Raw genomic sequence first — 27,592 nt, 5'->3', positions numbered from 1 at the left:
GGCTCCCTTCTCCCAGTGCATTCCATTTCCTGTGCAAACGGCCTGCTGTCAGACCTTTGTCAATACAATGCACCAAGCACTTCTTTGTCAATACTGCCTTGAAAGAAGCTTATAGGAGATGTGCAAGAAAATTCCCATGGTAATTTCTCCCCACGTTTTTTATAATTAATTCCTGTCAAAGATGGAAATTCACCACATGCTCAAGACTGAGTGTGCTAACAGAACAACATTCTCCTGGGTTGTTCTGCTCGTGGGGCTGATGCAGAAAGTGAATAAAAAGCTAATGATAACATATAAATGTTTTGTAGATTTTTTACCTTATTGCAGTTATTATTGACTGGTTCACTGCCAAATTAGTACCTGATATAGGTACTGCTTTCCAAATAAGACCACAAGGATTGCTCGGATTTTGAGCTGTTCCTGATCCATTAACTTGAATAGCTCAATCCATTTCCGATTAAGTTCTGCAGGTCCATAAATATATTCCAGTTGTGGCTCCAATCTTAAGGTGTCATTCTGTCAGAAAATGCATCCTATAAAATTGATTCTTGAAAGGACATTTATGGTACACATTAACAGTAATTATTACTGCTTTCAAAACAGGAATACATGAAGATTGATGAAGGTTAAACAGCTATCAGCAATTAATTATTCAGATATATACACCAGGAAATAATGAAGAGAAAATATTGAGGACATTACAAACAATGAGCATACAAGAAGGTAGCAGGAACATACATAATTTAAGGCAATATATGCTTCATGTGCAAATGGAATTCCCCTGCTTTACAGTGGAAGAAAAACACACATTAAAAACATAGAAACTAGAAGCAGGAGTAGGCCATTTGGCCCTTTGAGCATGTTCCACCATTCATTTTGATCATGACTGATCATCAAATTCAACATCCTGATCCCTCCTTTCCCCCATATCGCTTGATTCCCTCAGCTCTTAGAACTATATCTAGTTTCTTCTTGAAATCAGATAACATTTTGGCCTCAACTACTTTCTGTGGTAGTGAATTCCACACATTCACCACTCTCTGGGTGAAGAAATTTCTCCTCACCTCAATTCTAAAAGGTTTACCCCTTATCCTCAAACTATGACCCCTAGTTCTGGACTCCCCCACCATTCTTTCTGAATCTACCCTGTCTAACTCTCCCCCTACCCCTTCCCCCACCCCCCAGTGACCATGTCACACTCTCCCCTACCTCTCGCCAATGACTACGTCACACTCTGCCCCATCCCAAACCCCCCAGTCACCATGTTGGACTCCCTCCCCCCACCTCTACCCCCACCCCCAGTGACCATGTGTGACCCGGTCACACTCCCCCCTACCCCACCATGATGCACTCCTTCCCCCCTACCCCCACCCCAACCCCCCAATGACCATGTCGCACCCCCCTCTCCCTCCCCCAGTGACCATGTTGCACCCCGCTCCCCCTCCCCCAGTGACCATGTTGCACCCCGCTCCTTCTCCCCCAGTGACCATGTCACACCCCCCTCCCCCAGCGACCATGGATTCCAGATTCTTGCTTGGGCATCTGAAGTCTCCGAAAAGCGAAAGCTGAGGGAAGCTGTTGCTGTGATCTGGTTAAGATTATCAGCTCCTGTTAACATCTTGCTGCGAGATTGTCCTGTGTCCACAAACAGCTGCTTACAAAAAACCTCAGCCATCCTGGGAGCTGCCAATGTGTCTGTGCCACTGGTCATCTCTATTGGGGCTGGAGGGCATCGCCCTTGTGGGGGAGCATGGGAAGCCTGGACCCACCACATGGTGGCATGAGTGGTCCCCGGGCAAATCTAAAGTGTGGTGAATGAGGAGGGTTGGTGAAACCAGATGGGGCATTTGGAGGAGGGGGTCCATGCATTCCATGTGGGTGGGGATCCAGATGATGTCCAAACGGGCATCCATAAGAAGGCATCACCATTGCGTGGGGGGTGTGATGCTGCATGCCAGAAGGTGGAGGTCGGTGAAGAGCGTTCAGTGCAGGCTCACCAGAGAGGGCAGCCATGTTGTGTGATCCATGATGCCTGCATCAGATGCATTCCATGCGAGGGCATGGCTCCTGGGGGGAAGGGAGTTCTCATGTGGTGTGGTGTAGAGTCAGATGGGCCGGATGATAGTGGTCCAGATGCAGATATACTGAGTGGCATTGGAAGCAGCATTGGTAGAGGCATCCCTGGGGGCATCGTTCCTGGTGTGGAACTAGAGGTGGGAATGATCCTGGGTGAGGCACACTTGGAGGAGGCACTCCTGCCACCAGACTGGACACAACCTTTCTCTGAGAGACCAGTTGTTGGGGGGGATCAGCAAACAGCTGGTGCAGCTGGTCTGCCTGTGACAGCGGGTTCTGGGCAGCCAGCTGGCACTCCACAGCCGAACTGTGACATTCGTCCTTGGAATCCTTCTTACCTTCTTAAAGGCATATGAGACATTGGTGGGCCGATTACACAGGTACTGCCCATTCACCACTTCAATGGTAGCATCGGAGGCATCAAAACTGGCATTGCTCACCATTGAATTCTGTTAGCAAACCTCTGTATCAAGGGAATAATTTATTAATATTTATTTGAACATGGTAAACAGTGCTGAATTTTTCTGGACTTTCCGGATCTCTTTTGATGAAAGGATGGCAGAAAATCTCAAGAAATTCAGAAATGGCCATTTTTAGCCATTTCCAGTTTCTCAAAGCTTCAACCACTCTCATTGGTGAATTTTCACAGAAATTATCATAGGATGGTACAGCAGAGAAAAGGATTTATCCCATCTGTGCTGATGCAAATTAATCTCACTCTGCTACTCATTCCCCACAGACCTGCACATTTTCCCCCTTCAAGTATTTATCCAGGTTCCCGTTGAAAGTTAGAATTGAACCATCCTTTCAAGCATTACATTTTTCTCCCACATTTCACCTCTGGTTCTTTTGCTAATTACCTCAAATCTGTGTCCTTTGATTATTACTCATCTGCCATTGGCAAAAAGTTTGTTATTGTTCACTCTGACAAGACCATTTATGATTTTGAACTCTGTATAAGATTTCCTCTTAATCCCTGCTCAAAGACGAACAAGCCGTTTCTCTACTCCCACAATGTGACTGAAGTCTTTAATCCATGGTATCATTCGAGTAAATCTCCTTTGTGCCCTATCTAAGGAACTGGCATCCTTCCTAAAGAGTTATGCCCAGAATTGGCTACAGTATTCCAGCTGGAGCCTACGGAATTAGTACACTATTGTTCTTTTTGTATTCCAGGCCTTTGGAATAAAGTTCAGGATTGTCTTTTTAACAGCCTTTTCAACTTATACTGCCACCTTCAAAGAATTTTGTGCAGTCACCCAGGTCTCTCTATTCCTGTAACACCTTTAAACATTAGCATTGCCGTTCCTCATTCTTCCTGTCAAAATGCATCACCTAACAATTTTCTGTTAATTTTCATCTGTCATAGAATCATAGAATCCCTACAGTGCAGAAGGAAGCCATTTGAATGTGTCTTCCAATTTCACTAATCTACACCCTCCTGAATTCTGTTACTATCTTCTCACCATTTATTACCTTTTCTAGTTTTGTGTCATCTATATACTTAGAAATTCTATGTTATATACTGAATCCAAATTATTAATATATATCAATAAGAGCACAAGTTCCAACAGCGTTCTCTGGGGACACCACTTCATTCTTCCCTCCTGTTTGTTTAAAGGACAGGCTGGAAGGAATTGCTAAGAACCAAATACTCCATAAACACTTCAGTTACTAAGGGCGGAATTTTCCAGTCCTGCCTGCCCGATACTGGCAATTCCTGCCTGAGGTCAACATATCTTTTAATGGTCCTTTAAATTTCCCACCCCGCCACAATGATTCCCATAGCAGGCGGGACTGGAAGATTTCCCCCTTAGTTATTTTATCTGCATATCGAGTCTCCATTTGTGTTCAGAACAATAGTGATCAATATACACTCTATTTTTTATAGGGCGCATTGATTTGTTTAGGCACGCGGGCCCTTTAAATAGTTTTCTTGGCCACGCACACATGTTCAATTATATTGAAAGGGCCACATTGTGCATGGCCTCTGCAGGGACTTTCAGATTTTAGCTGCACAGCTTAGGAGGATCATTGATTGTGGCATCAAATAGCACTGGCCTGTCAGCTCATTAAGAAATTTATGCTTTCTTCCATCTGGAAGCAAATCCACAGGTGGGTAAGTTAATACCTACTTTGTTTACTGGTTTTATTCCTTAGGTGAGTAAAGAACTGAATCTGCACAATTAAACAAAGTCACTCTCAGACATGTGCCCTGAACACTCTCCCCAAGCAATATACAACATAAGAGCAACTATAACTGCAACTATGTTTATAGAGATCTTAAACATGGATTTCTATAAGAGTGAACTATAATAATCTAACTAAAAATATTGAACATGGCCAATGTTCACATGATCACAGCTTTCTTCTGTATGTTATGTATAATTAAATCATAAATTCCTGATTTAGGATTTTGCTGCACCTAGCATACCTCTTCCATCAATACCTTTTGTTATTTTTTTCAAATTGAAAGTAATTATACTACCATCGCTTCTGTTTTAAATGGAAGAATATGACTAAATTGGACCAATGGCTCATCAATAGGACAGTCCAGAGTATTATATGCACTTTGTTTTAAGAGCAGTGTTGGAGTAAGCAGCTATGTCAACAACTATACCGAGCAAAATTGTTCCCAGCTCATTATTTTGATTCAAAATGCTTCTTTTGGTCCAGGTTTCTCGCATCTTGATGTTATGCTCGTTGAATGTTATGACCCAAAAGGTGACCAGTGGAACATTCTCCAGACTCCTATCTTGGAGGGTCGCAGTGGCCCAGGTTGTGCAGTGCTAGACGACAATATTTACCTTGTTGGTGGCTACAGCTGGAGTATGGTGAGGCAGATTTGATAAAAACTTTAATAGTATTTCAATGATAATTGTGGAGTGTAATTATAAACCATGCATATAAGGCAGCAACTCTGAACAATAGCTATTTTATCATTGTCTATTCTTTGCTACCAATGTCTGTCACTTACAAGTCAAATTAATGCTTCCTTGCCAGATTAGAACACTGCTATTTCTTTCCTGTTGCCAGGTGCATTAACAGCTACTGAATTTCATATATATCAGCATATTACATTGTTCAACTTAAATTTGTAAGTTTATTATTTTAGCTTATGAAATTCAGTTTTGGTATGGGTATCTGGGCTTGTTATGGATGACTCCTTTCACTCTTGGCTCCTTCAATTATTTTGAGTGGTAATGACACATCGTTTGGATAGGATCTGTCTGGGCATTACTACTCTGTGGGATGTGGCCAGGGTAACTCCCAAGTTGAGAAGTGCACAAATCATCTGTTCCTGTACTAGACACATCCCCCAAACAAGCCACTTAAGGCTGAAATAGATTTTTCTAGGCCCAGGTAGATATTGCCTTCCCCATTATGTTGACTTGTGAGAGATCTATCAGTTGGCACTCACCACATGGCCACCTCCATTTTTTAGGGACCTTCAGTGTAATATTTCAATGATACTCTTGTGGACTACTTCAGATCAGACACACAAAAAGCAACTAGTTTCTAGTTAGTTCTTGCTTACAGTTTCTTCACCCAAATGCAACAATGGTCAGAGCTTCCAAATGCAATAAATCTTGTGAAGTACAAGAAATAGCCGAATAAAGCATTGAGGTGTTTTTCATAATTGAACCAACATATTCAGACATTATCCAAGTGGATAAATAGTTGTATGTGAAAATCTGAAGTGTTGGATTGAATTTGAAGTGGGCCTTCTGAATGAACTTGGTACCTTCTACTTCTAAGACAAGTAACACTCAAACTTTGTACTACCTATTCATTTAAATGCTAAGTGTACAATGAATTGGCTTCACAAGTTAAAGACAGTTTGCACCTCTGAATAGAAAAGTGCACTATGGCTGGAGAGGCTGCTGAAAGTCTTTCTAAAAGTGATTTTGATTTTCCTTTTTAATTCATGGGACTTGGCACCACTGGCTGGGCCAACGTATATTGCCCATTCCAATTGTCCTTGGACTGAGTGGCTTACCAGGACATTTCAGAGGGCATTTGAAGTGTCAACCACATTGCTGTGGGTCTGGAGATACATGTAGGCCAGGTAAGGATGGCAGATTTCCTTCTCTAAAAGGCATTAGTGAATTAAATAGCTTTTTACATCAATCGACAATGGTTATCATCAGACTTTTGAATCCAAATTGTTATTGAAATCAAATATCACCATCTGACATTGTGGGATTTGAACCCGGGTCCCCAGAGCATTATTCTGGATCTCTGGATTATTTGTTCAGTGTTAATACCACTGTACCACTATCTCCCCTCTCTGTAATGGTTCACCATGGCAGAGAGCAGGTTCACAAGATTTTCTGTTGCTGCACCAAAGGTCGGTCAGGAGATGGAAGAGGAAAGATGTCATCTATCTTCAGTGGGGCAGGAGGCCCTCCAGACAAACTTTACAAAGGCAATGGGACAAGAAAACCTTGGTCTCAATGCCAGGAATCTATCCTTGAGCACCTGTATTCAGTGCTGCAAAAGGTTGAATAGCTTCACAAGAATGGTCAAGGTCAGTGAATGCATATTCAAATACCAAATCCCACCAACTGCCTCACTAACCTCACACATAGTTCACTGCACCACACCCCCATCATTCACCTATCAACAATCTCTGTCAATCGCAACTCATACCCCATGTTCATAGCTTCACCTCACGTTTACACACTCAGCATTGTTACAACCCTCACACCCACATCTCGCAGCTTGAATGCACTGCCAGCTCTTCAATTATGACAATCACACTACCCAAATACATCGCATCACAAAGAACAATACGCACAGGAACAGGCCCTTCGGCCCTTCAAGCCCGTGCCGCTCCCTGGTCCAAACTAGGCCATTCTTTTGTATTCCTCCATTCCCACTCCGTTCATGTGGCTATCTAGATAAGTCTTAAACATTCCCAGTGTGTCCGCCTCCACCACCTTGCCTGGCAGCGCATTCCAGGCCCCCACCACCCTCTGTGTAAAATATGTCCTTCTGATATCCGTGTTAAACCTCCCCCACTTCACCTTGAACCTATGACCCCTCGTGAACGTCACCACTGACCTGGGAAAAAGCTTCCCACCGTTCACCCTATCTATGCCTTTCATAATTTTATACACCTCTATTAGGTCTCCCCTCATCCTCCGTCTTTCCAGTGAGAACAACCCCAGTTTACCCAATCTCTCCTCATAACTAAGCCCCTCCATACCAGGCAACATCCTGGTAAATCTCCTCTGCACTCTCTCTAAAGCCTCCATGTCCTTCTGGTAGTGTGGCGACCAGAACTGGACGCAGTATTCCAAATGCGGCCGAACCAACATTCTATAGATCTGCAACATCAGACCCCAACTTTTATACTCTATGCCCCGTCCTATAAAGGCAAGCATGCCATATGCCTTCTTCACCACCTTCTCCACCTGTGACGTCACCTTCAAGGATCTGTGGACTTGCACACCCAGGTCCCTCTGCGTATCTACACCCTTTATGGTTCGGCCATTTATCGTATAGCTCCCCCCTACATTAGCTCTACCAAAATGCATCACTTCGAATTTATCTGGATTGAACTCCATCTGCCATTTCTTTGCCCAAATCTCCAGCCTATCTATATCCATCTGTAGCCTCTGACAATGTTCCTCACTATCTGCAAGTCCAGAAAATTTTGTGTCGTCTGCAAACTTACTGATCACCCCAGTTACACCTTCTTCCAGATCGTTTATGTAAATCACAAACAGCAGAGGTCCCAATACAGAGCCCTGCGGAACACCACTAGTCACAGGCCTCCAGCCTGAAAAAGACCCTTCCACTACCACCCTCTGTCTTCTGTGACCAAGCCAGTTCTCCACCCATCTAGCCACCTCCCCCTTTATCCCATGTAATCCAACCTTTTGCACCAACCTACCATGAGGTACTTTGTCACACGCTTTACTAAAGTCCATATAGACGACATCCACGGCCCTTCCCTCGTCAACCATTCTAGTCACTTCTTCAAAAAACTCCACCAGGTTAGTGAGGCATGACCTCCCTCTCACAAAACCATGCTGACTATCGTTAATGTGTTTATTCCTTTCTCAATGCGCATACATCGTATCTCTAAGAATCCTCTCCAACAACTTCCCTACCATGGACGTCAAGCTCACCGGCCTATAATTACCCGGGTTATCCTTCCTACCCTTCTTAAATAACGGGACCACATTAGCTATCCTCCAATCCTCTGGGACCTCACCTGTGTCCAGAGACGAGACAAAGATTTGTGTCAGAGGCCCAGCGATTTCATCTCTTGTCTCCCTGAGCAGCCTTGGATAGATTCCATCAGGCCCTGGGGATTTGTCAGTCTTTATATTCTCTAAAAAACCTAACACTTCCTCCCTTGTAATGGAGATTTTCTCTAACGGTTCAACACTCCCCTCCGAGACACTCCCAGTCAACACATCTCTCTCCTTTGTGAATACCGACGCAAAGTATTCATTTAGGATCTCCCCTACTTCTTTGGCTCTAAGCATAATTCCCCACTTTTGTCCCTGAGAGGTCCGATTTTTTCCCTGACAACCCTTTTGTTCCTAACGTATGAATAAAATGCCTTGGGATTCTCCTTAATCCCATCTGCCAAGGACATTTCGTGACCCCTTTTTGCCCTTCTAATTCCTCGTTTGAGTTCTTTCCTACTTTCTTTGTATTCCTCCAGAGCTCCCTCCATTTTTAGCTGCCTGGACCTAACGTACGCCTCTCTTTTCTTTTTGACCAGTCCCTCAATTTCCCTGGTTATCCACGGTTCTCGAATCCTACCCTTCCTATCCTTCGTTTTTACAGGCACATGCCTGTCCTGCAGCCCTAACAACTGTTCCTTAAAAGACTCCCACATGCCAGATGTGGATTTACCCTCAAACAGCCTCTCCCAATCAACAGCTGCCAATTTCTGCCTAATCCACTAAAGTTAGCCTTCCCCCAATCCAACACCTTACCCTTGGGATACCACTCATCCTTTTCCATCGCTATCCTAAAGCTAACAGAATTGTGGTCACTATTTGCCACATGTTCCCCTACCGAAACTTTGAAGACCTGACCGGGCTCATTCCCCAGTACTAGGTCCAGTATAGCCCCCTCTCTAATTGGGCTATCTACATATTGTTCCAAAGAACCTTCCTGTACGCATTTTACAAATTCCTCCCCATTCAGAGTCCCAGCTCTAAGCGATTTCCAGGGAAATTGAAGTCTCGCACTACAACAACCTTATTTTTCCTGAACCTATCCAGTATCTCCTGACATATCCGTTCTTCCACTTCCCTTGGGCTGTTGGGGGGCCTGTAGTATACCCCCAACATAGTGACTGCGCCCTTCCTGTTTCTGAGCTCCACCCACAGTGACTCGTTACACGACCCCTCTGAATTGTCCTCCCCCTGCACCGCTGTAATATGTTCTCTAACTAATACTGCTACTCCCCCACCTCTTTTGGCCCCTCCTCTGTCTCGCCTAAAACACTTGTACCCCGGAATATTCAGCTGCCAGTCCTGTCCCTCTTTCAACCAAGTCTCTGTCACCGCAACCACATCCAAATTCCTCGTAAGCATTAAGGCCCTAAGTTCGTCTGTCTTACCTGCGACGCTCCTTGCATTGAAGTAAATGCACTCCAGACCTCCAGGCCCAGTGAGGTCATCCTCCCCCAGAGTGCTCTTCTTCTTTGCCAGCCTTGTCCTGGCCCCAAGCTCGACCCCAGCCTCTACACTTGTAGACCTAATTTTTTGATCCCCACCCCCCTGCCATATTAGTTTAAACCAACCCGAACTGCACTAGCAAAACTCCCAGCCAGGATATTCGGGCCCTTCCAATTTAGTTGTGACCCGTCCTTCTTGTACAGGTGCCATCCTCTCTTGAAAACTTCCCAATGATCCAGGAAAATGACGCCCTCCCTCCTGGACCAGTCCTTTAGCCAAGCGTTCAATTGTACTAACTCCCTATTCCTAGCCTCACTGGCACGAGGCATTGGGAGCAGCCCAGATATTGCCACCCTGGAGGCCCTACTTTTTAGCCTATTTCCCAACTCCCTGAATTGCTCTAGTAGGATCCCCCTGCTCTTCCTATCTACGTCATTTACACCAATGTGTACAACGACATCCTTTTCTTTATCTTCCCCTTTTAATATGTCTCCTATCCGCACGGAGACATCCAGTACCCCAGCACCAGGTAGGCAGACTACCATCCTGGAGTCCCGTTCGCACCCACAGAATCGCCTGTCCGTGCCTCTAACCGACGCGTCCCCCACCACTATTGCTCTCCTAATTCCTCTCTTTCCTTTCCGGGCCACAGAGCCTGACTCTGTGCCAGTGATCTGGTCACCGTGGCTTACCCCTGGAGAGTCATCCTCCTCCACACTATCCAAAACAATATGCTTGTTTTGGAGTGGGACAACCACAGGTGACCCCTCCACTAATTGCTCACTAAGAGCCGAGCCCTTCCTGCTATGAGAGACAACCACTGGGAAACTCTCTGGTACGTTACCCTTCTGACCTTTACTCCTCCTAACTGTGACCCACGTGTCTTCCTCCCGAGGCCCCGGTGTAACTACTTGCCAATAACTCATGTCTATTAGTCTCTTATTCTCCGTGACTAGACTAAGGTCAGCAATCTGCAGCTCCAGTTCCGTGACGCGGTCCCTCAGGAGCTGCAGTTCCATGCACCTGGCGTAAATGTGGTCCTCCGGGAGGCTAGGTGTTTCCAGGAACTCCCACATCCCACACCAGAAGCAACAAACTGGCCTATCACTCATAACTATGAGTGATAAGCCCTGTGAGCCAAAGCCCTTACAGTTCACACTCTGCTTCCCCACTCACTCCGCTGCCCGCTCCCAATGCTGCCCGCTGTATACTGCGGCCTCCCTTTTATACTTCGCGCGCTTAAATAAAAAAACTACTAAAATGTCCGCCCACGTGACCCCGCGCCCGGTCTACTTCTGGTTTAAACTTAAACTTTTAAATCACTACAAACCTGCGAAAAAATAAATAATTAAAGTCGCTCCCTTACCCTTTTTACTGCATCCACCAAACACTCCTTCACTGAATCCTTCCTTCTCTCTTGCAAAACAAAGTGGTGCATAAACAGGTACAGCAGCACCTAACTGGCATGACTCCATATCGTTTCCCTGATGGAGGAGATGGGATTACCGTTATTGGAGTGATTGTGACTGAGGCATAAGATGTGGCATGGCTCAAATTACAAATCTGCTTCTTGCACCTATCTTCCCCTCATCTCACAATCTGATTTACAAGCTGGAGAGGGTGTGAGGGTTTCCACTCCCACCCTCTTTTAGTTAATGTATATTATCACTCGAAGTCGTCAGTGATAATGCAATGATAATTGTTCAATTCAATAACAAGAGCCCCAGGAGAGACAGTAGCAGTGCTCATAACATGCCTAAGACAACTGCGGCACGGTAGCACAATGGTTAGCACTGCTGCTTCACAGCTCCAGGGACCTGGGTTCGATTCCCGGCTTGGGTCACTGTCTGTGTGGAGTTTGCACATTCTCCTCGTGTCTGCGTGGGTTTCCTCCGGGTGCTCCGGTTTCCTCCCACAGTCCAAAGATGTGCGGGTTAGGTTGATTGGCCATGCTAAAATTGCCCCTTAGTGTCCTGAGATGCGTAGGTTAGAGGGATTAGTGGGTAAATATGTAGGGATATGGGGATAGGGTGGGATTGTGGTCGGTGCAGACTCGATGGGCCAAATGGCCTCTTTCTGCACTGTAGGGTTTCTATGATTTCTTCTATGACAACTGGCTGAATAGTGCAAGTTTGGGCCAGCACTCAATGACATGTTGAGAGGCAAACTAGTCTGTGGTATTAACAACATGTTCATTAAAAAAAACAGAAGCAGAAATTACTTTAAAAAAGGCATCAGAAAACACCTGGCTTATGGAAAGTACTGAGAGAGGGGCAATGAAGCTGCAGAGCATGCAGGCAGGTGAGGTTCACCAAATTTGGCAGGAAGTCACTGGGAGTTGTGCTGCCAAGGTTGAGGGTGTGGAAAGTAATGAGTAAAGAGGCTCGGAGCTTAAGAGAATGCAGACATATAGAAAATTTGGTCCGCAGATTAGGAACTTTGAAGAATGTTACCATTGTGGGGGAGATCACCCCCAAGAGAGATGTATATTCAGGGACGCTGTGAGCTTTGCCCACAATACGAAGGGCCACATTAGGAGCAAAATGCAAAATTAGGCAAAGCCTAATTAGGCCAAAATTAGGCCAACAAAAAAAATCTCTGTCTCCAATACAGTCAGAATTCTTTTCCCAGAGTTGAAATGTTCAAAGGAGATGGAGGGGCAAGTATTTTACACAGAGAGTGGTAGGCATCTGAAACATGCTTCTAGAGGTGGTGATGCAGGCAGATACAATAGGGGCATTTAAGGGGCTTTTAGATAAGCTCATGAATATGTGAGGAATAGCGGGATACGGATCAAGGGCAGGCAGAAGGGATTAGTTTAATTTGGCGTCATATTCGGCATAACATCGTGGGCTGAAGGGCCTGTTCCTGTGCTGTACTGTTCTATGTTCTATGTTCTATGTCCAAATACAGTGTTGAGAATAGCCCCAAAAACAGAACTGAGGCATACAGATTGAACAACGTTAATGTGGGCAAGATGGGCACAATTACGATTGTGTTGATGGTAAACAGTCAGTGACTTAGAATGGAGGTGCACAGAAGGGCCTCCGCTACAGTTGTAGGGGAACAAACATACAATTATCCACAGGCTGGGGTCGAGCCCCTGAAACTAAAAAGCATTTACCAGGCTAGCCACGTATGCTGGAGAATCTTTAATGATCCCGGGAACAACAACAACAACAATGCCCATAAGTTACCAGCATCAGTCAGCTCAACTGCCTCCAATAGTAGTGGAGGCCAAGAGCCAAGCTTAATGGTCCAAGATTGACTTCACCAAATCAAATTAAATTGGCTTGAAATATTCAAAATTCGTAAAGGAGATTTTCATGACATCTTAAAAGAACACCAGGAGGTGTTCCCAGATGCCTTAAACAAGATACACCACCTAAAACATTTACATGGATCCTGAAGCTACAGCCAAGTTTTACAGAGCCCGACCAGTAGCCTATGTCTTACATGAAAAGACTGAGTCTGAACTCAAGTGATTAGAAGAATTAGGCATCATCAAGCTTTTCTTTTAGGAATGATGAATTATTATGGCAGATTTATTCCTAATCCTTCTACATTGTTGGCACCCCTACACACTGCTTAAGAAACACCAGAGGTGATATTGGATAGAGCATCAGAAAAAAATCTTTGAATGGGTTAAGCTAGTTTTGCAGCCATCCAGCCTCTTAGTTCATTCTGATCCCTCAAAACAGATCATTTTACCTGCAACATACCTCTGTATGGAATCGGAGTAGTTTTATCACATAGGATGGAAGATGGTGCAGAAAGGTCGATCATCTATACCTCGAGAACTCAAACCGATGCTGAAAAAGCTTATTCCCAAATTGAAAAAGAGGAGTTAGCCGTAATCTATAGTGAAAGAACTCCATCAATATGTCTATGGCCAGCACTTCATAGTAGTCACTGACCACAAACCCTTGTTAATATTTAGGGAGGACAAGACCATTCCTCCCATAGCTTCTGCTAAGGTCCAACTCTGGGCTCTATTGTAAGCAATCTACAAGTGTTCCTTTCAACACAGACCAGGCACACACAGATCAAATGTGAATATTTTCAGCCGTCCTCTCTTACCGGACAGTATACCTCCTCAACCAATAACACAGGAAATTGTTCAGACTTTCTTGATATGTTGCCCTTATTGGCCCATCTGATTAAGTTTTGGACTCAGAAGGGCCCCCATATTAGCTAAAGTTAAACATATAGTCCTCCACAGCTGGCATTATGACAACACATCTGAGCATTTCAGATAAGAAAAGACAAGTTAAGTTGTGAAGATGGTATGTTGTTGTGGGGAGTATGGGTGGTCATTCCCACACCCGTTTGAAGGTTATTATTACAAAACTTACACTGTGTCTGTCCTGGGATGGCAAAGATAAAGATGCTCCCTTGTAGTTATATGTGGTGGCCTGGGATAGAAACTGATATCGAGAATCAACTTGATTTGATTTGATTTGATTTATTTTTGTCACATGTATTAGTATACAGTGAAAAGTATTGTTTCTTGCGCGCTATACAGACAAAGCATACTGTTCATAGAGAAGGAAAGGAGAGAGTGCAGAATGCATTGTTACAATCATAGCTAGGGTGTAGAGAAAGATCAACTTAGTGTGAGGTAGGTCCATTCAAAAGTCTGATGGCAGCAGGGAAGAAGCCGTCCTTGAGTTGGTTGGTACGTGACCTCAGACTTTTGTATCTTTTTCCTGATGGAAGAAGGTGGAAGAGAGTATGTCGGGGTGCTTAGGGTCCTTAATTATGCTGGCTGATTTTCTGAGGCCGCAGGAAGTGTAGACAGAGTCAATGGACGGGAGGCTGGTTTGCATGACGGATTGGGCTACATTCACAATCTTTTGTAGTTTCTTGTGGTCTTGGGCAGAGCAGGAGCCATACCAAGCTGTGATACAACCAGAAAGAATGCTTTCTATGGTGCATCTGGTCAAGCAATATGACCAATGTTAAATGCAGCAGAAATTGCCGCCTGCGGCCCTAATGCACCCTTGGGAGTGGCCAGGTTAGCTTTGGGTGCAACTTTACATTGATTTTACAGACCTATTTATGGGCAGCACGTTCTTAGTCATAACAGATGTGCACTCCAAGTGGTTGGATATGCACAAAATGAAGTCTACGACCTCATTCGCAAGGGAGAGAAATTGTGACAGACATTCACCACCCACAAGTTGCCAGAGGTGCTAGTCTCCAATAATGGGATTGCATTCACTGGTGAAGAATTCGAATCGTTCATGCAAACCAATGGCATTAAATATATTCACACAGATCCTTATCACCCTGCTTCAAGTCCAAATATACAAAGCTACCATGAAAAAACAGTCACCAGTCTCTCTGCAAACCAAACCAGCCCATTTCCTGATTACTTACAGGCCAACACCTCATGTCACCACGGGTATTACAACTGTCAAGTTACTAATGGGCAGATGTATTTGAACAAAGTTAGATCTGATATTTTCAAATTTGGCAGGGAGCGTCAAGGCAAAACAGAACGCACAGAAGAAACATTGTGACTCAAAAATAACTAAGAGAGTATTTGAGGTGGATGACTTGGTATGCGTGAAGAATTTTGGCACTGGTCCAAATTGGATCCCTAAGGACGGTCGTGGCCCAAACAGGGCCAGTATCGTTTGAAGTAGATGTCCAAGGAAAGAATGAAGAAACAGTTGGAACATTAGCGAGGAAGAGAATTGCCTGCAGAACCAGTGGGGCAGGTCACCCCTAGTTTGCCTGTTAGTGACATTGCAATGGATTAAACTAATGCTGCAGCAAACTGCCATAGGGAAGAGACAAATAATGTTCCAGTGGAATCTGGAGAGCTTATCTGCACTGACACACCTTCGCAAGTTGAGAATCAACCCATTGAGGTTCAAATCAACGTTACCTCTGTTGATGGGGCACCTGTTAGTGAATTATAACATTCCCAAAGGACCAGGAAGACTGACTTTCCTTATAAGAAACTGTGTGTTTAAGTTCCATTTGTTGTATAATATTGCAAATATTGTAAAATTGAAATGTGTTAGTCTGGAACTTAAAGGAAGAAGGATGCAGTGGCGTGCCCCTTTAAAGGAAGGGCTCTTCATGAGTGATGTGACCCGGTTGGCAAATTGGGCCGAAGAACAGGGTTCCAGGGACATAGCGCAAGGTTTCCCTAGTTGTTAAGAGTTTGGAGTCTTGGAGTATGGCCTTCTTATCATGCTCTGAAAACAGTTATTTATCTCAGTAAGCCATTTATTTGTTAATCTACCTGATGGTTGCCTATCATTCAAGGTAGTGCAATGGGCATGAACTATAAAATGCATGGTGCATTGGCAGGCTTGCCAGAAAGTCTGTGGTCAATGTTGAGGACCATGGCAGAGTCCAGTATCAACTTGACACAGGACCTTGGAGCCCATGCTCCCCATTGTGGAAGCAGTGGCCAACTCCATAGCACACTTGTCGAATCAGTCAAGATGCAGGGTCTGATCGCCAATGACTTGGTTTCCATTGCATCAAGACAGAAACCAAACAATTTACCCACTAGAGGCCCAGGATCAACAAGGGGCCTCAGCTCAAAGGTGAATGAAGGCAGGATAGGGGTCACAGGGTGCAGATCATGGGAGGAGTAGAGAGGAAATTCTGAGGCCAGGGTCAGGGGGATTTGAGCAGTGCCCTCCTGCCCAATGCCAGGGTCCTCGATCAAAACACTGAATGGCTTTGAATAAGGGAGCCTGCAAGCAAATTTAACGTGTTTGTTTTTTGGGCTTCCTCACAGGTGGAGACAGTAAGTCAATGGAGTCACCACCCATCACCCTCCTGCCCAATCCATTGCCTCCACCTCCAAACACATTGCTGATTTGGATGGGGCAGGGGTTTCTCGCTAATTTTCAGGTATTGTGCAGAGCCCTTCTCCTCCTTCTCCCAGTAAGAAATCTCACAATACCAGGTAAAAGTCCAACAGGTTTATTGTTAGCACGAGCTTTCGGAGCGCTGCCCCTTCATGAGGTGAGTGGCTTGTCCTGCTCTGTGTTGCTCATTCTCCCTGTTATCCTGTAGCCTATGGGGAAAGTATATCACCCCAGTGATATCTGGAAGCAAGTGATTTGTTTTGGATCCTTGAAGGCATGAAAAGTCCTTCAGTATGCGCCACACCACAAAAGTACAATATTTAAAATAAAATTATTGCTGTATATTTAGATGATGGTGTATATCCAGTTTAGATCAGCCTGTTATATTGTACAGAACAAGGAACTGACAGCACCTTTTAGCCTTAATAGCACGAATTACAGCAAGAGTCGTCTTACATCTCACCAGATTTGGTCATCTGGTCTTGGACTAGGAATCAGTGGGAGTGAAATTCAATTCCAACAGATTTGAAAATAGTCGATAGGGGATTGAGCACCCATTACGCATAGCACCTAATTGACTTTTTATTCATCTCAATGGTAATGGAAGTCATAAATGGTTGAAATAGGCAACCGATCTGCTATGGCCTGTCGTACAACCCCACTACACTGAACTTTATTCAGGCCTTTACTGTCAATGACAAAACACTAGGTGAGGAACAATCCAGTATAGCCTCTTCAATGGCTCGAATATGTGGCCTTATTTCTGTAAGATAACGATAACAAGAAATCCATTCTGAATTGTGAGCTCTGGTTAATCTGTAGACTTTGTGCCACCTAGTGATATTTGACAGGTATTATCAAATCATTTAGAACACAATGGATTTTCCAAATGTTGCCCGTGTGCGGAAATGCTGATGGTATTCAGAAACCTTTAAAATGAGATAAGCTGCAGTAAACTTAAATTTTGGGAGTAAAAGTATAAATAATATGCAAATATAAACAGAAGCAGATTTTATATTGTAAGCTCCAAGTAGAGTTTGACATTCAAACAGGTTTGCCAGATTTTTAAATTTCTTATCAGGGCTCTGACCCATAATAATGCCTCAGTGTATATTACTGAAAATACGGCTATGTCATGTTCTTAAAAAGCTATTCTAAAAGATGTATTCATCTTACTGAGCATTTATATCTTATTAAAGATGAATGCTATGTCAGACGTGTCCATTTGACAGTGAAAACAAATGTACTTATAAGGATTTGATTTGTGTTACAGACAGGAGGGAATTCATTTAAGCAGCTCTGATTTCTCCTCTCACCACCCATCCGTAGGCAGAAAGGTGGTTTTGATATTTGATATACAAATAAGGTAAAATAAGAGGGCTGGTATATTTTTATACATGCACAAAACACAGGAAGGGGTTTTGAAGTGTTTGCTTTTTTGCACTCACACAATAAAAGAGGGGTAAGGTGTAGAAATGGGTACAAGGCATGACCATGATAAAAATAAAAGCTATGGTTTCACGTGAGTACGAAGTCCAGAATCCAAAGTGGAGTGGTGCATTCCTTCAGAGGTTAGAAGGTTGAAACTCTGGCAAGGTGATCTGCCTTTCTAGAAGCAAGGACTTCCAGAATGGAAGAAGGCACGCAGACATAAATCAGTCTTATAGGCACAGGTACAGGAGTTCCAATGTTTCCTATAGTACACAGTGTAGATGAGGGCCAGACAATTGGACAGAGCTCTTTCTGCTGCTACCTGTTAGCTGGTAACATGGTAGGCTGCCTGAGTTTGGTTCCACACGGCAATATTACAGGTTCTAGCAGCTTGGGGAGATCGTATGGCATATCTCCCACTTCTCCTCCTGGGATTTGGACAAAGGATGAATTTTCCCAGGTCTGGAATCCTGAGAGGTTTGATCGAGGTTTGATTGAGGTCCCTTTTGTCCTTACAGGCATACCGGATGGGATTTTATGGCCCCGCTGGATCCGAGACCAGAAAATCCCGCCCGAGGTCAACGGACTTTCCCATTGTCCATCCCTCACCCGCTCCGATTCCGTGGCGGGCGGGGCGATAGGATTCCAGCATTCATCTCTATGGCCAGAGCTCTGGCATTGAAATGTTAAGTGTGTTGGTGCATTTCTTTAGAATTTGATTTTCTGCAGCTACAGGAAACACTAGCACCTCTATAAAAGTAATGAGATCTTTGCTGGTTTCTGATGGTTAGAAATTCCTCTGGTTTGAGTCATGGTGAATCAGGCATGTCAGGTAAAGCCTGTGTCCATCTTTAAAAAAAAATAATTGTATAAACTTGCCAGGTTGACGTAGGTATGTATTTTCCATTCTGTCTTTGATTCAATTTGATTTATTATTGTCACCTTTATTGGGATACAATGAAAAGTATTGTTTTTTACCCGCTATACAGACAAAATATACCATTCATAGAGTACATAGGGGAGAAGGAAAGGAGAGGATGCAGAATATAGTGTTATAGTCATAGCCAGGGTGTGGAGAAAGATCAACTTAATATAAAGTAGGTCCATTCAAAAGTCTGATGGCAGCAGGGAAGAAGCTGCTCTTGAGTCATTGGTACGTGATCACAGACTTTTGTACCTTTTTCCTGACTGAAGAAAGTGGAAGAGAGCATGTCCGGGTTGTGTGGGCCCTTGATTACCCTGGCTGCTTTTCTGAGGCAGCAGCAAGTGTCAATGGAGTCAATGGATGTGAGGCTGGTTTGCATGATGGACTGAGCTACGTTTACAACCCTTTGTAGTTTCTTGCAGTCTTAGTCAGAGCAGGAGCCATACCAAGCTGTGATACATCTGGAAAGGATGCTTCCTATGGTGCATCTGTAAACATTGGTGAGAGTCATGAGACGGAATACATGATATATTCTTAAAAATATCCGTATCAATGTCTTCCTCTCTATTTTGCTGTTTTATGAGTATCATTGGTGAGGAGGGCTGCATATCCTTACAGCAGGGTTTCCCATACTGGTTTCTGTGGAACCCAAGGGTTTTACGGGACTCACCCAGGTGTTCCATGGTAGGTCCAGCCATTAAAAATTTTAAAGAAGTTGTTCTACCGGCTTGACCAATTGAAAGTGGTTTTTATCACTTCGTAGGGAACAGATAGGTGCACTAGGCAGCCTATCATCAGCCAATGCACCGAGAAGCCAGCTGCTGATTGGATGGACTGGAAGTATGGATTAGGCCAACTTAAACTCATAGGCTGAAAGACTGAAGACTGAAAATGAAAGTGACCAGATGACGGAGCAAGGGAGGTCACATCCATGGCGTGTGGGGGGGGGGGGGGGGGGGGGGGGAGGGGGGAGCGGGGAGAGGCCAAAGCTGCGGGGACCTGGGGGGCTGAGAGGGGCCACAGGGGCCCTGAGGGGCTGGGGCCGAGAGGGGCCAGGGCTAAGAGAGGTTTTGGCCAAGGCCGAGAGAGGCCATAGCCATGGAGGCCTGAGAGAGGGAGATGAGTTTTTGAGTGTGTGCGTGTGTGTGTGAGGGAGGTAAGTATGTGGGAGACGTGTGTTTGTGTGTGAGAGAGAGAGGTGAGTGTGTGTGTGTGAGTTTGAGGTGAGTGCATGTGTGAGTGAGGGATGGCTGTGTGAGAGAGAGGTGAGCATGTGTCTGTGTATGGGAGGTGAATGTGTGTGTATGCAAGGGAGGTGAGTGTGTGTGTGTATGTGAGAAGCGAGTGTATGTGAGTGAGAGGTGACTGTGTGTGTGAGAGAGGGGTGTGTGTGTGTTTGAGAGAATTGTGTGTGTTTGTGTGTGAGAGGGGTGAGTGTATACGTGTGTGAGAGAGAAAGAGGTGAATGTGTGCGAGAGAGAGGTGTGAGTGTGTGTGTGTGTACGCATATCTGAAATGAGAATCCAGCTCTCCAGCAGCGTTCCAAGTATTAAATGAATTTATGAGTGAAAGATCAGAATCACTCCTCCCATTAAAAATGAAAAATAGAAGGTAAGACTTGGAAGTATTTGTTGAATAACAAAACTTTTTAATTATAATAAATGTATACATATAAGAAATAGAAAAAGCTTTTATAAACTTGTTTTTGTACGTTTGTACTAATTGAGCAATAATAATTTTTTTGTGGTTTAACTCTTCAATATAATAAGAATGTTTCTTCGAGGTTCTGTCAGCACTCCTGGGAGATCAAAGGGATCCGTGACTGGAAAAGTTTGGGAAACCCTGCCTTAGAGCAACTGTAGGGTTGGAAAAAAATGGAAGCCCTGGAGAGATACTCTGGAGTTACAATGTCCTAGTTAGCTGTCTGCAGCATTCTGCAGAAGTACCTCAATGATAGCATGCCATGCTTTTTAGATATTATTGCCATGAAATTAATCAAGGGCAGACCTTAAATTGATCAGTTAGGTGGTTCATTGGCCACCTGATGGGGAGCCACACCTTTAAGAAATTGTGCCACAGTGGCAGGACAAAGCCAGGCTCCCCTCCTGCCATCTTTATCCACCACATGCCAATTCCCCTGCTGCCCAGCCCTTCGCCAATTGGCTGGAAAAATCCAACACAAGGTGTTGCTTAACCGGGAGTCAGTGGTCAGCAAGCATAGGGGTGTTGGGTATATGAGATATGGTGAAAGTCAGGGCACCAGCGACAGAGTTTTAGATGACCTCAAGTGTACAGAGGGTAGAACATAGGAGATCAGCCATAACTGCATTAGAATAGACAGGTTAGGGGTAGCAAAGGGTTTCAACATCAGATGAGCTGAGCCGGGGTGGAATTAGGTGAAGTTATGGAGGTGGTCTTTGATGATTTTAGTGATGGTGCAGTTTGGAAGCTCATCTCTGGGTCGAATAGGTTAAATTGCGAGTCGTCTGGTTCAGCCTCAGACAATTGCCAGGGAGAGAGGATGGTTCCAGAGTGGAGTTTGTGGCAGGGATTGAAGGCAGCGGCTTCAGTCTTCCTAATATTTAATTCAGGACAATATATGACGTAGAAGAAATGTGGAGTATTTGAAAGCATGCGTGTTAGTTTGAAATGCTGTTTTTAATATTACAGGGGGCCTACAAATCATCGACAATTTGCTACAGCCCTGAGAAAGCCACTTGGACAGAATTGGAAGGGGAAGTTGCTGAACCACTAGCTGGTCCAGCATGTGCCACTGTTACATTGCCAGCCTGTGTGCCGTATAATAAATAAAACATTTTGTCAGTTCACAACATTAATATAAACACTGAGACAATTTATTTAAATGATATCGTGCAAAGTACTGAATTCTTACTCCCAAACATATTTAATGTTTGAAATGTGCTTTTTTACTATGGTAATTTATGACTATGAAAAAATGTTATGTAAATCTTTGTATCTTTCAGAAGAAAGGCATGACCAAGTAAAATAACTGATGTAGTAGAATATAACAATATGTAAATTTTGTACAGGATAAAAAGTGTAAATGAAGCTTGTCTGTTGAAAACATACTTAAATAAAAACTTTAAAAATCCTGTGTGATTTAATTTTATTGCACAGTTGGAAATAGTTCTTGTTTGCATTTAACTTTCATTTAGTGATTTATATCTATATATTCTGTGAAGTCACTGGGGGTGATCTTGAGCCCACCCACGCTCATCGTCCGTGCAAATACTGGTGGGGGCTCAAGATCCAAAGTCGCACCTCATGCCAGCGAGAACGCAATCTCACAGCTTCCCCGTCCCTTGCTCGCGATGTCATCAAGTTCACGCCTATTATGGGCATGAATCTGCTTTACATGAATTTGAATGTCATTTCAATGTCATTAACCCGCTCCGTGCAGGTATTGAGCCCCTGTTACATATTGACACCGCACCAGCGTGACATCACGCCGGTGTGATTTACCTAGACGTGAACTTGTCGTGGGGGTCCCCCAGGAGTGTACGTATAGGTCCCAGGGGGCAAAGCCATGGCAAGCCATGCCACCTGGCATTGCCTCTTGGCACAGTTTGGCACTGCTAAGTTGGCACCATGCCCATGCCAACCACACAATGGCAACCTGGCTGCACCAGCCAGTGCCAAGGGGAGGGCCCCAGTGGGTGCCTCATGGGGAGGGGGACATTCATTTGTATGTGGTAGTGGCCGGGAGCGGATGGAGTAACTGGGGATGCCGGTGATGGCCATTGGTGAGGGGAGGTTAATGCCAGCTCCAAGGTGGGGTGGGGGGGGCGGGGGGGCGGGGGGGCGGAGGGGGGGGGGGGCGGTGTGTGGGGAGGGGGGGGCAGCGGTGGCGGATGAGGTTGATGATCGTAGAAGTGGAAGAGGCCAATGATCGGAAAATGGGCCGATGATTGGAGGGAAGGGAGAGAAGCTCTGACTCCGATCGGGTGGAGTGGGCGGGGGGGGGGGGGGGGGGGGGGGAGGCGTGGGAGAGGCCCTGAGACCTCCATGGTGGACTGTGGAGGAGACTTTGTGCTGTTCTGATCAGGGCGTCCTTTAAAGATGGTGCCCCGATTTCTGTGCAGCTGGGCTTTGTTGGCATGTTGAGGTAGTTTTCTGTCTTAAGGGGATCCAGCCTAAAAGGAAATTTGTATCCACACCAATGCAATAGATAATTTGATTACTATATGTTATAATACGTTTAGCCCAGTGGTATATTGTGTGAAGGTTGGGATGTACCTTTTGCAGTTAACAGTGGAAGTTGCACTAACCTCAGAACGATAAGTGAGATGAGGCTTGTTGTCTGCTGAGTAAGCCCAGTAAGTACGGGGTTCCGTCTGCAGGGAATAGTAAGATCAAAGTTAGTCATGACTTTTGGGATTTGCAGACAGACACACAAATTGTCGGGTGTGGAGACATAACGAGAACATATGGAGCAATGTGCCTTTCTTGCCACAGCGCCAGTCGATAATTGGTACAAATATCAGAGCCTAGTCCAATTTTAATGCTGCAATGAGCCACCCAAACACAACACTAGCCCCACCCAGTGGAATTCAACATAAATCAGTCAAAACGTTCTCCCTTCAAGAGAATGTTAAAATTCCTTCTGATTAACAAAAACCTTCTCATCTGCTGTCAGGCATACTGTGGTCTCTCTTCCCATGATCCCATGGCTTTTTATGTTAAGGAAAAACTACTGGATTACTTCAATGAAGGAACCTTTGATTTCCCAAGTTTCTCCAGAAACACAGGCATGTCACAGATACTATTTTAACGAAGCCTGTTCATAAAATGTTCAAGCCTCCTGCATCGTTCATTGAACAGCTGAAAGGATTGATCTGATGAACAGAGTCTTTCAAAAATTGATTCCATTGTGTAATCTTTGATTCATCAGCAGAATTTATGCAGCAGCCAGATCTAGATCAACTGGGAATTACTGGGAGTAGTTATCAATGGATGCCCTTCACAATAATCATCTTGACTGTTGCATTTCTTAATCCCTATACTCCTCCTGTTCTAATGCTGTATCTTTGCATTTTCATTTATCAATGAATAATGAGCCAATCTTACTAATGATCCAACATTAAGGGAACATTGGTCTGACACTGATCAATTCAATGTTAGATTTGAAGAGAAAAGCAACACAGCTACTAATATTCAACATTTGGTAAGGCTAAGTTTAATTAGATCAACAGCAAATTGGTCAATACTGTTGGCAGGCAAAGCAATAAATGAACAGCGGGAGATGTTCAAAAAACAATTAAGCTTGATACAGGACCATTATATATTCTTAAGGGGAAGAACTCCACTTACCGAATAAAATAAAAGGTGCAGGAAAGATGAATTAGCTTGGCAACAGAGATGTGGGATTTCAGTTATGTAGAGAGGCTGGAAAGTATGAGATTGTTGTCTTTGGAGCAGAGGAAGCGAACAGAAGACTTTAAAGTGATGTCAAAATCACAAATAGTTTGATACAGTAAATCAAGATAGACTATTTCCAGGGGTAGAAGGGTCAGTAACCAAAAGAGACAAATTTAAGGTGATTGACAGAAAAAAAAGAGAGGCAGCAAACATACAGCAAGTTCTGTGACCTGGAATGCACTATTTAAAAGAATAGGGGAAGCAAATTCAATAGTATCATTCAAAAGAGAATTAGATAAATGCTTGATGATTAAAAAATACAGAACAATTGAGAAAACAGAGGGGAGCGGGATTAATTGAATAGCTTACCAAGGAGCTGGCAAAGACATAATAGGCTGAACAGCCTCCTTCTGTGCCATATCATTGTATGATTCTATGATTCTAAGGTCTTCTGCATGACAGACTATAATGCGTATGCTCTAAAAATTACAGAAATAGCTAATAGTAATCATTTTAACCTTGTGTGTGCTGTAAAATAATTAATTACACTTAATTTTTCTCTTATCTAGAACTAAAAACAAGGGAAATGGAAGGTTCAAAGTTGATCCTCACTCTAAGTTGTATAATAACTTATTTGTATTGGATGGTAACAACCAAAAGAGCCATTCTGGTAATGCCTCCTAAGTTTGAACAAAATTAATATTGTTACGTTTTCTGTGTGTGTGTTTAGATGTATGAAAATTGCTACTAGGAATGCATTATAGTTTCTGTACTTCAGGTGAAGCGTAGTGTAGTTAAGTAAAGAGTAATTGTGTTAAATAAAGTATATTTTTGTTACTGTCATTTGTGAATTCATCTATAACTATTTTAAGATCTAATAAGGCAATGCCTGGGCATTTCCACTGCCGTTTGCAGTAACTTATCACACACCCGACGTTTCTATTCTTTCTATTAATGAAGTGCAATAAAACTAAGATGTTTTGATGAAATATTTCCTCACCCCATCTGGAAGCTATATAGGTGCAGGAACTGCACTGTTCATGATTGGTCAACAACTCCATTATTATTGCATTCTGTGACTGCCAGGGTGGGAAAAGCCAAACTAGATGGACCTAGGCCTTTTTATCATCTAACAATTCCCAACTTCCTAAAGCTTCTCTTAAGGATTTTGTTGTCCTCACTATCTTCTGAATCTAGCTCTTTCCAGAATGAAAGTGACATACCTGGAAATTACTGATGGGTTTCACCCCACAAGTTAAAATTGGAACTCCTATGAAACTTTTAACTGGATTTATGAATGGTGTTTAAGTTTTCCATGTTGTATTTTTTTCTGGAAAGCAACAGCATTTTAAAATGAAGTAATCAGCAAGTAGTGATAACACTGCTGCTCCCATTGTTGTGGAGTAAGGAGAAACAGCTCTATAACTCAGGTACATGCTTGAAATGGGGTTTACTGGTGTCTGATTCAGTTCAGTTTTGTTTGACTGAAAAGTGTATGGCTTCTAGGAGTTGCTCCATCCTCTAAGGGCCCAAATTCTATAAAATGCATGCGGCAACGGTGCACTGAAATGTGGCAAAAATATCAGAGTTAACTTGCCAGGACTCTGTCTATTACCCCAATCCTAGACCTATTTTCCTGGGTCAGAGAATTTCAAAGATAGAGGACATGTTCTCGATAGGATCCCTCCTACACCAAAGAGGCATACTGCTGCCAGGTAGGCAAACTCAGTGGCACCAGAAGGAGCAGCCATGATTAAAAGGGGCAATTGCTCGGCAGAGGTTGCAAAGAGCCTTAGCCTTTTTTCCTATAGATATGGAGGTAGAAAAGAGAGAGAGGAGGCCATTACCAGGCTCTCCCTCTCCATCAGCTTATGGAGAAGTCTACCTCCTCCTCTTGCCTCTACCAGTACAGCCATCCCCAACAGGCCTTATATGTCTCAGTGGTACTGCAGCAGGAAGTTAGGGAAAACGGCTGGTTTCTCGAGGCCTGCTCTCATTGTCTCATTTAAACGTAGTGTAATGGACAAGAGGCAAAATTCCTACTGGGGAGAGAGGAGATTCACAAGTTCAAGAATCCTGCAGCACTCCCTGCTTCATTCTCTTGCTCCTCCAGCTATATACTGCCCGATTTCAGCATCATAGTGAGTAAAATCCAGTAGTTGCACTATCTCAATGCATGCAGCCTTCTCTAATTATTAAATATTGTCATTTAGGCAGATGTAAGTCATCTTTCACACACTATCAACTTCTTATAAAAATTACATTTTGGATAATAAATTGTTTTAATTTGTTTCAGTTCCAGTGTGAGCGATTACATAAATGATTGTACAAATATGACTAGTTAGACATTTTCAAATAAGCAGTATGTAAAAATCTGTTCAACGCATAATCCTGAACCAAGTATATAATTTCTTGCCAAATGATTTTGAATATTACTCCATTATTGTTTATTTGCCATTTGAGGTCCAGGCACATGTAAGTCTTGTGAGGGCATTTTATATGCAAAACACATAATCGGCAGATGATTATATTATTAGGCAGTCTACTCTAGCATTTGTAGCTAAAGATAGCAACTTTAACTCATGTATCATCAACTATCTTGGGAGGCAATGCTTATCAGTTTTAAAGCTAGATAAATGAGCTATGTCTAGGCCTGTTCTGTAGCCAACATATCACTTTTTATTTTGCATTCCTTGTAATCGGGCATTGGGATGGCAGGACTTTCACCTTTAGCAGAAAATCCCATAATTTCATTCAAAGTTTTGGCCCTAAAATAATGCCAGAGGCAGGGCCCCATCTCTCTCCAAACAGTTGAATCAAACTGGGGGTAAGGCCTCAAGAGTCTACGTTACAGTTAGAGGAAGATGACAGTCAATCTACTGGCTGGAAGAAATATTCTTGAAACTGCAAAATTGTGCTGTGTTCCATCCCAAAAGCACCTGCAAAAGCTCTTGACAACTGCCCTTCCAGCATCTCCTTCACTTAAGGTGGTGTAAGAGGGATTTTAGAATAATTTGGGAACAAAAGATTAACAGATCAGGGTAGATTAGATCAGAGTAAATAGAGAAGTTATAAAGTATCTGAAAAATACTGTTTGCATTGGGGCACATATAACCATTGTTAGAGAATTTAAACATGTATTTTTGAGAACATATTCTGTATTAAAAGCACATACCTTGGCTAATGACACAATGCTCTAAGGCATGATGGGATGCAGTCAAGTAAAAAGAACCACATTTCTTGGAACAATGCAGTTACTAAAGTGAAGTGAAGAGCAACTCTTATCAGTG

At 43.6% G+C, this 27,592-nt stretch overlaps 1 protein-coding gene and 1 pseudogene across 1 annotated transcript in view; one reads left to right on the top strand and one right to left on the bottom strand.

The window, feature by feature from the left end:
• The window catches only part of klhl14 (kelch-like family member 14), a 156,079-nt gene extending 134,043 nt beyond the window's left edge, over nucleotides 1-22,036 (top strand). The window contains exons 7-8 of the mRNA XM_078217064.1: nucleotides 4,753-4,910; nucleotides 21,594-22,036. Coding sequence (XP_078073190.1) covers nucleotides 4,753-4,910; nucleotides 21,594-21,734 — 299 coding nt within the window. The 3' untranslated portion in view covers nucleotides 21,735-22,036. The remainder of the gene's footprint in view (nucleotides 1-4,752; nucleotides 4,911-21,593) is intronic.
• On the bottom strand, nucleotides 1,714-2,519 carry LOC144496018 (splicing factor 3B subunit 4-like; annotated as a pseudogene).
• Nucleotides 22,037-27,592: the final 5,556 nt, after the last annotated feature.

This window comes from Mustelus asterias, chromosome 7, assembly GCF_964213995.1.
Source record: "Mustelus asterias chromosome 7, sMusAst1.hap1.1, whole genome shotgun sequence".
Classification (NCBI taxonomy): Eukaryota; Metazoa; Chordata; class Chondrichthyes; order Carcharhiniformes; family Triakidae; genus Mustelus; species Mustelus asterias.
Note: the sequence above shows the minus strand (reverse complement) of the source record. Positions and strands in the feature narration are given on the sequence as shown.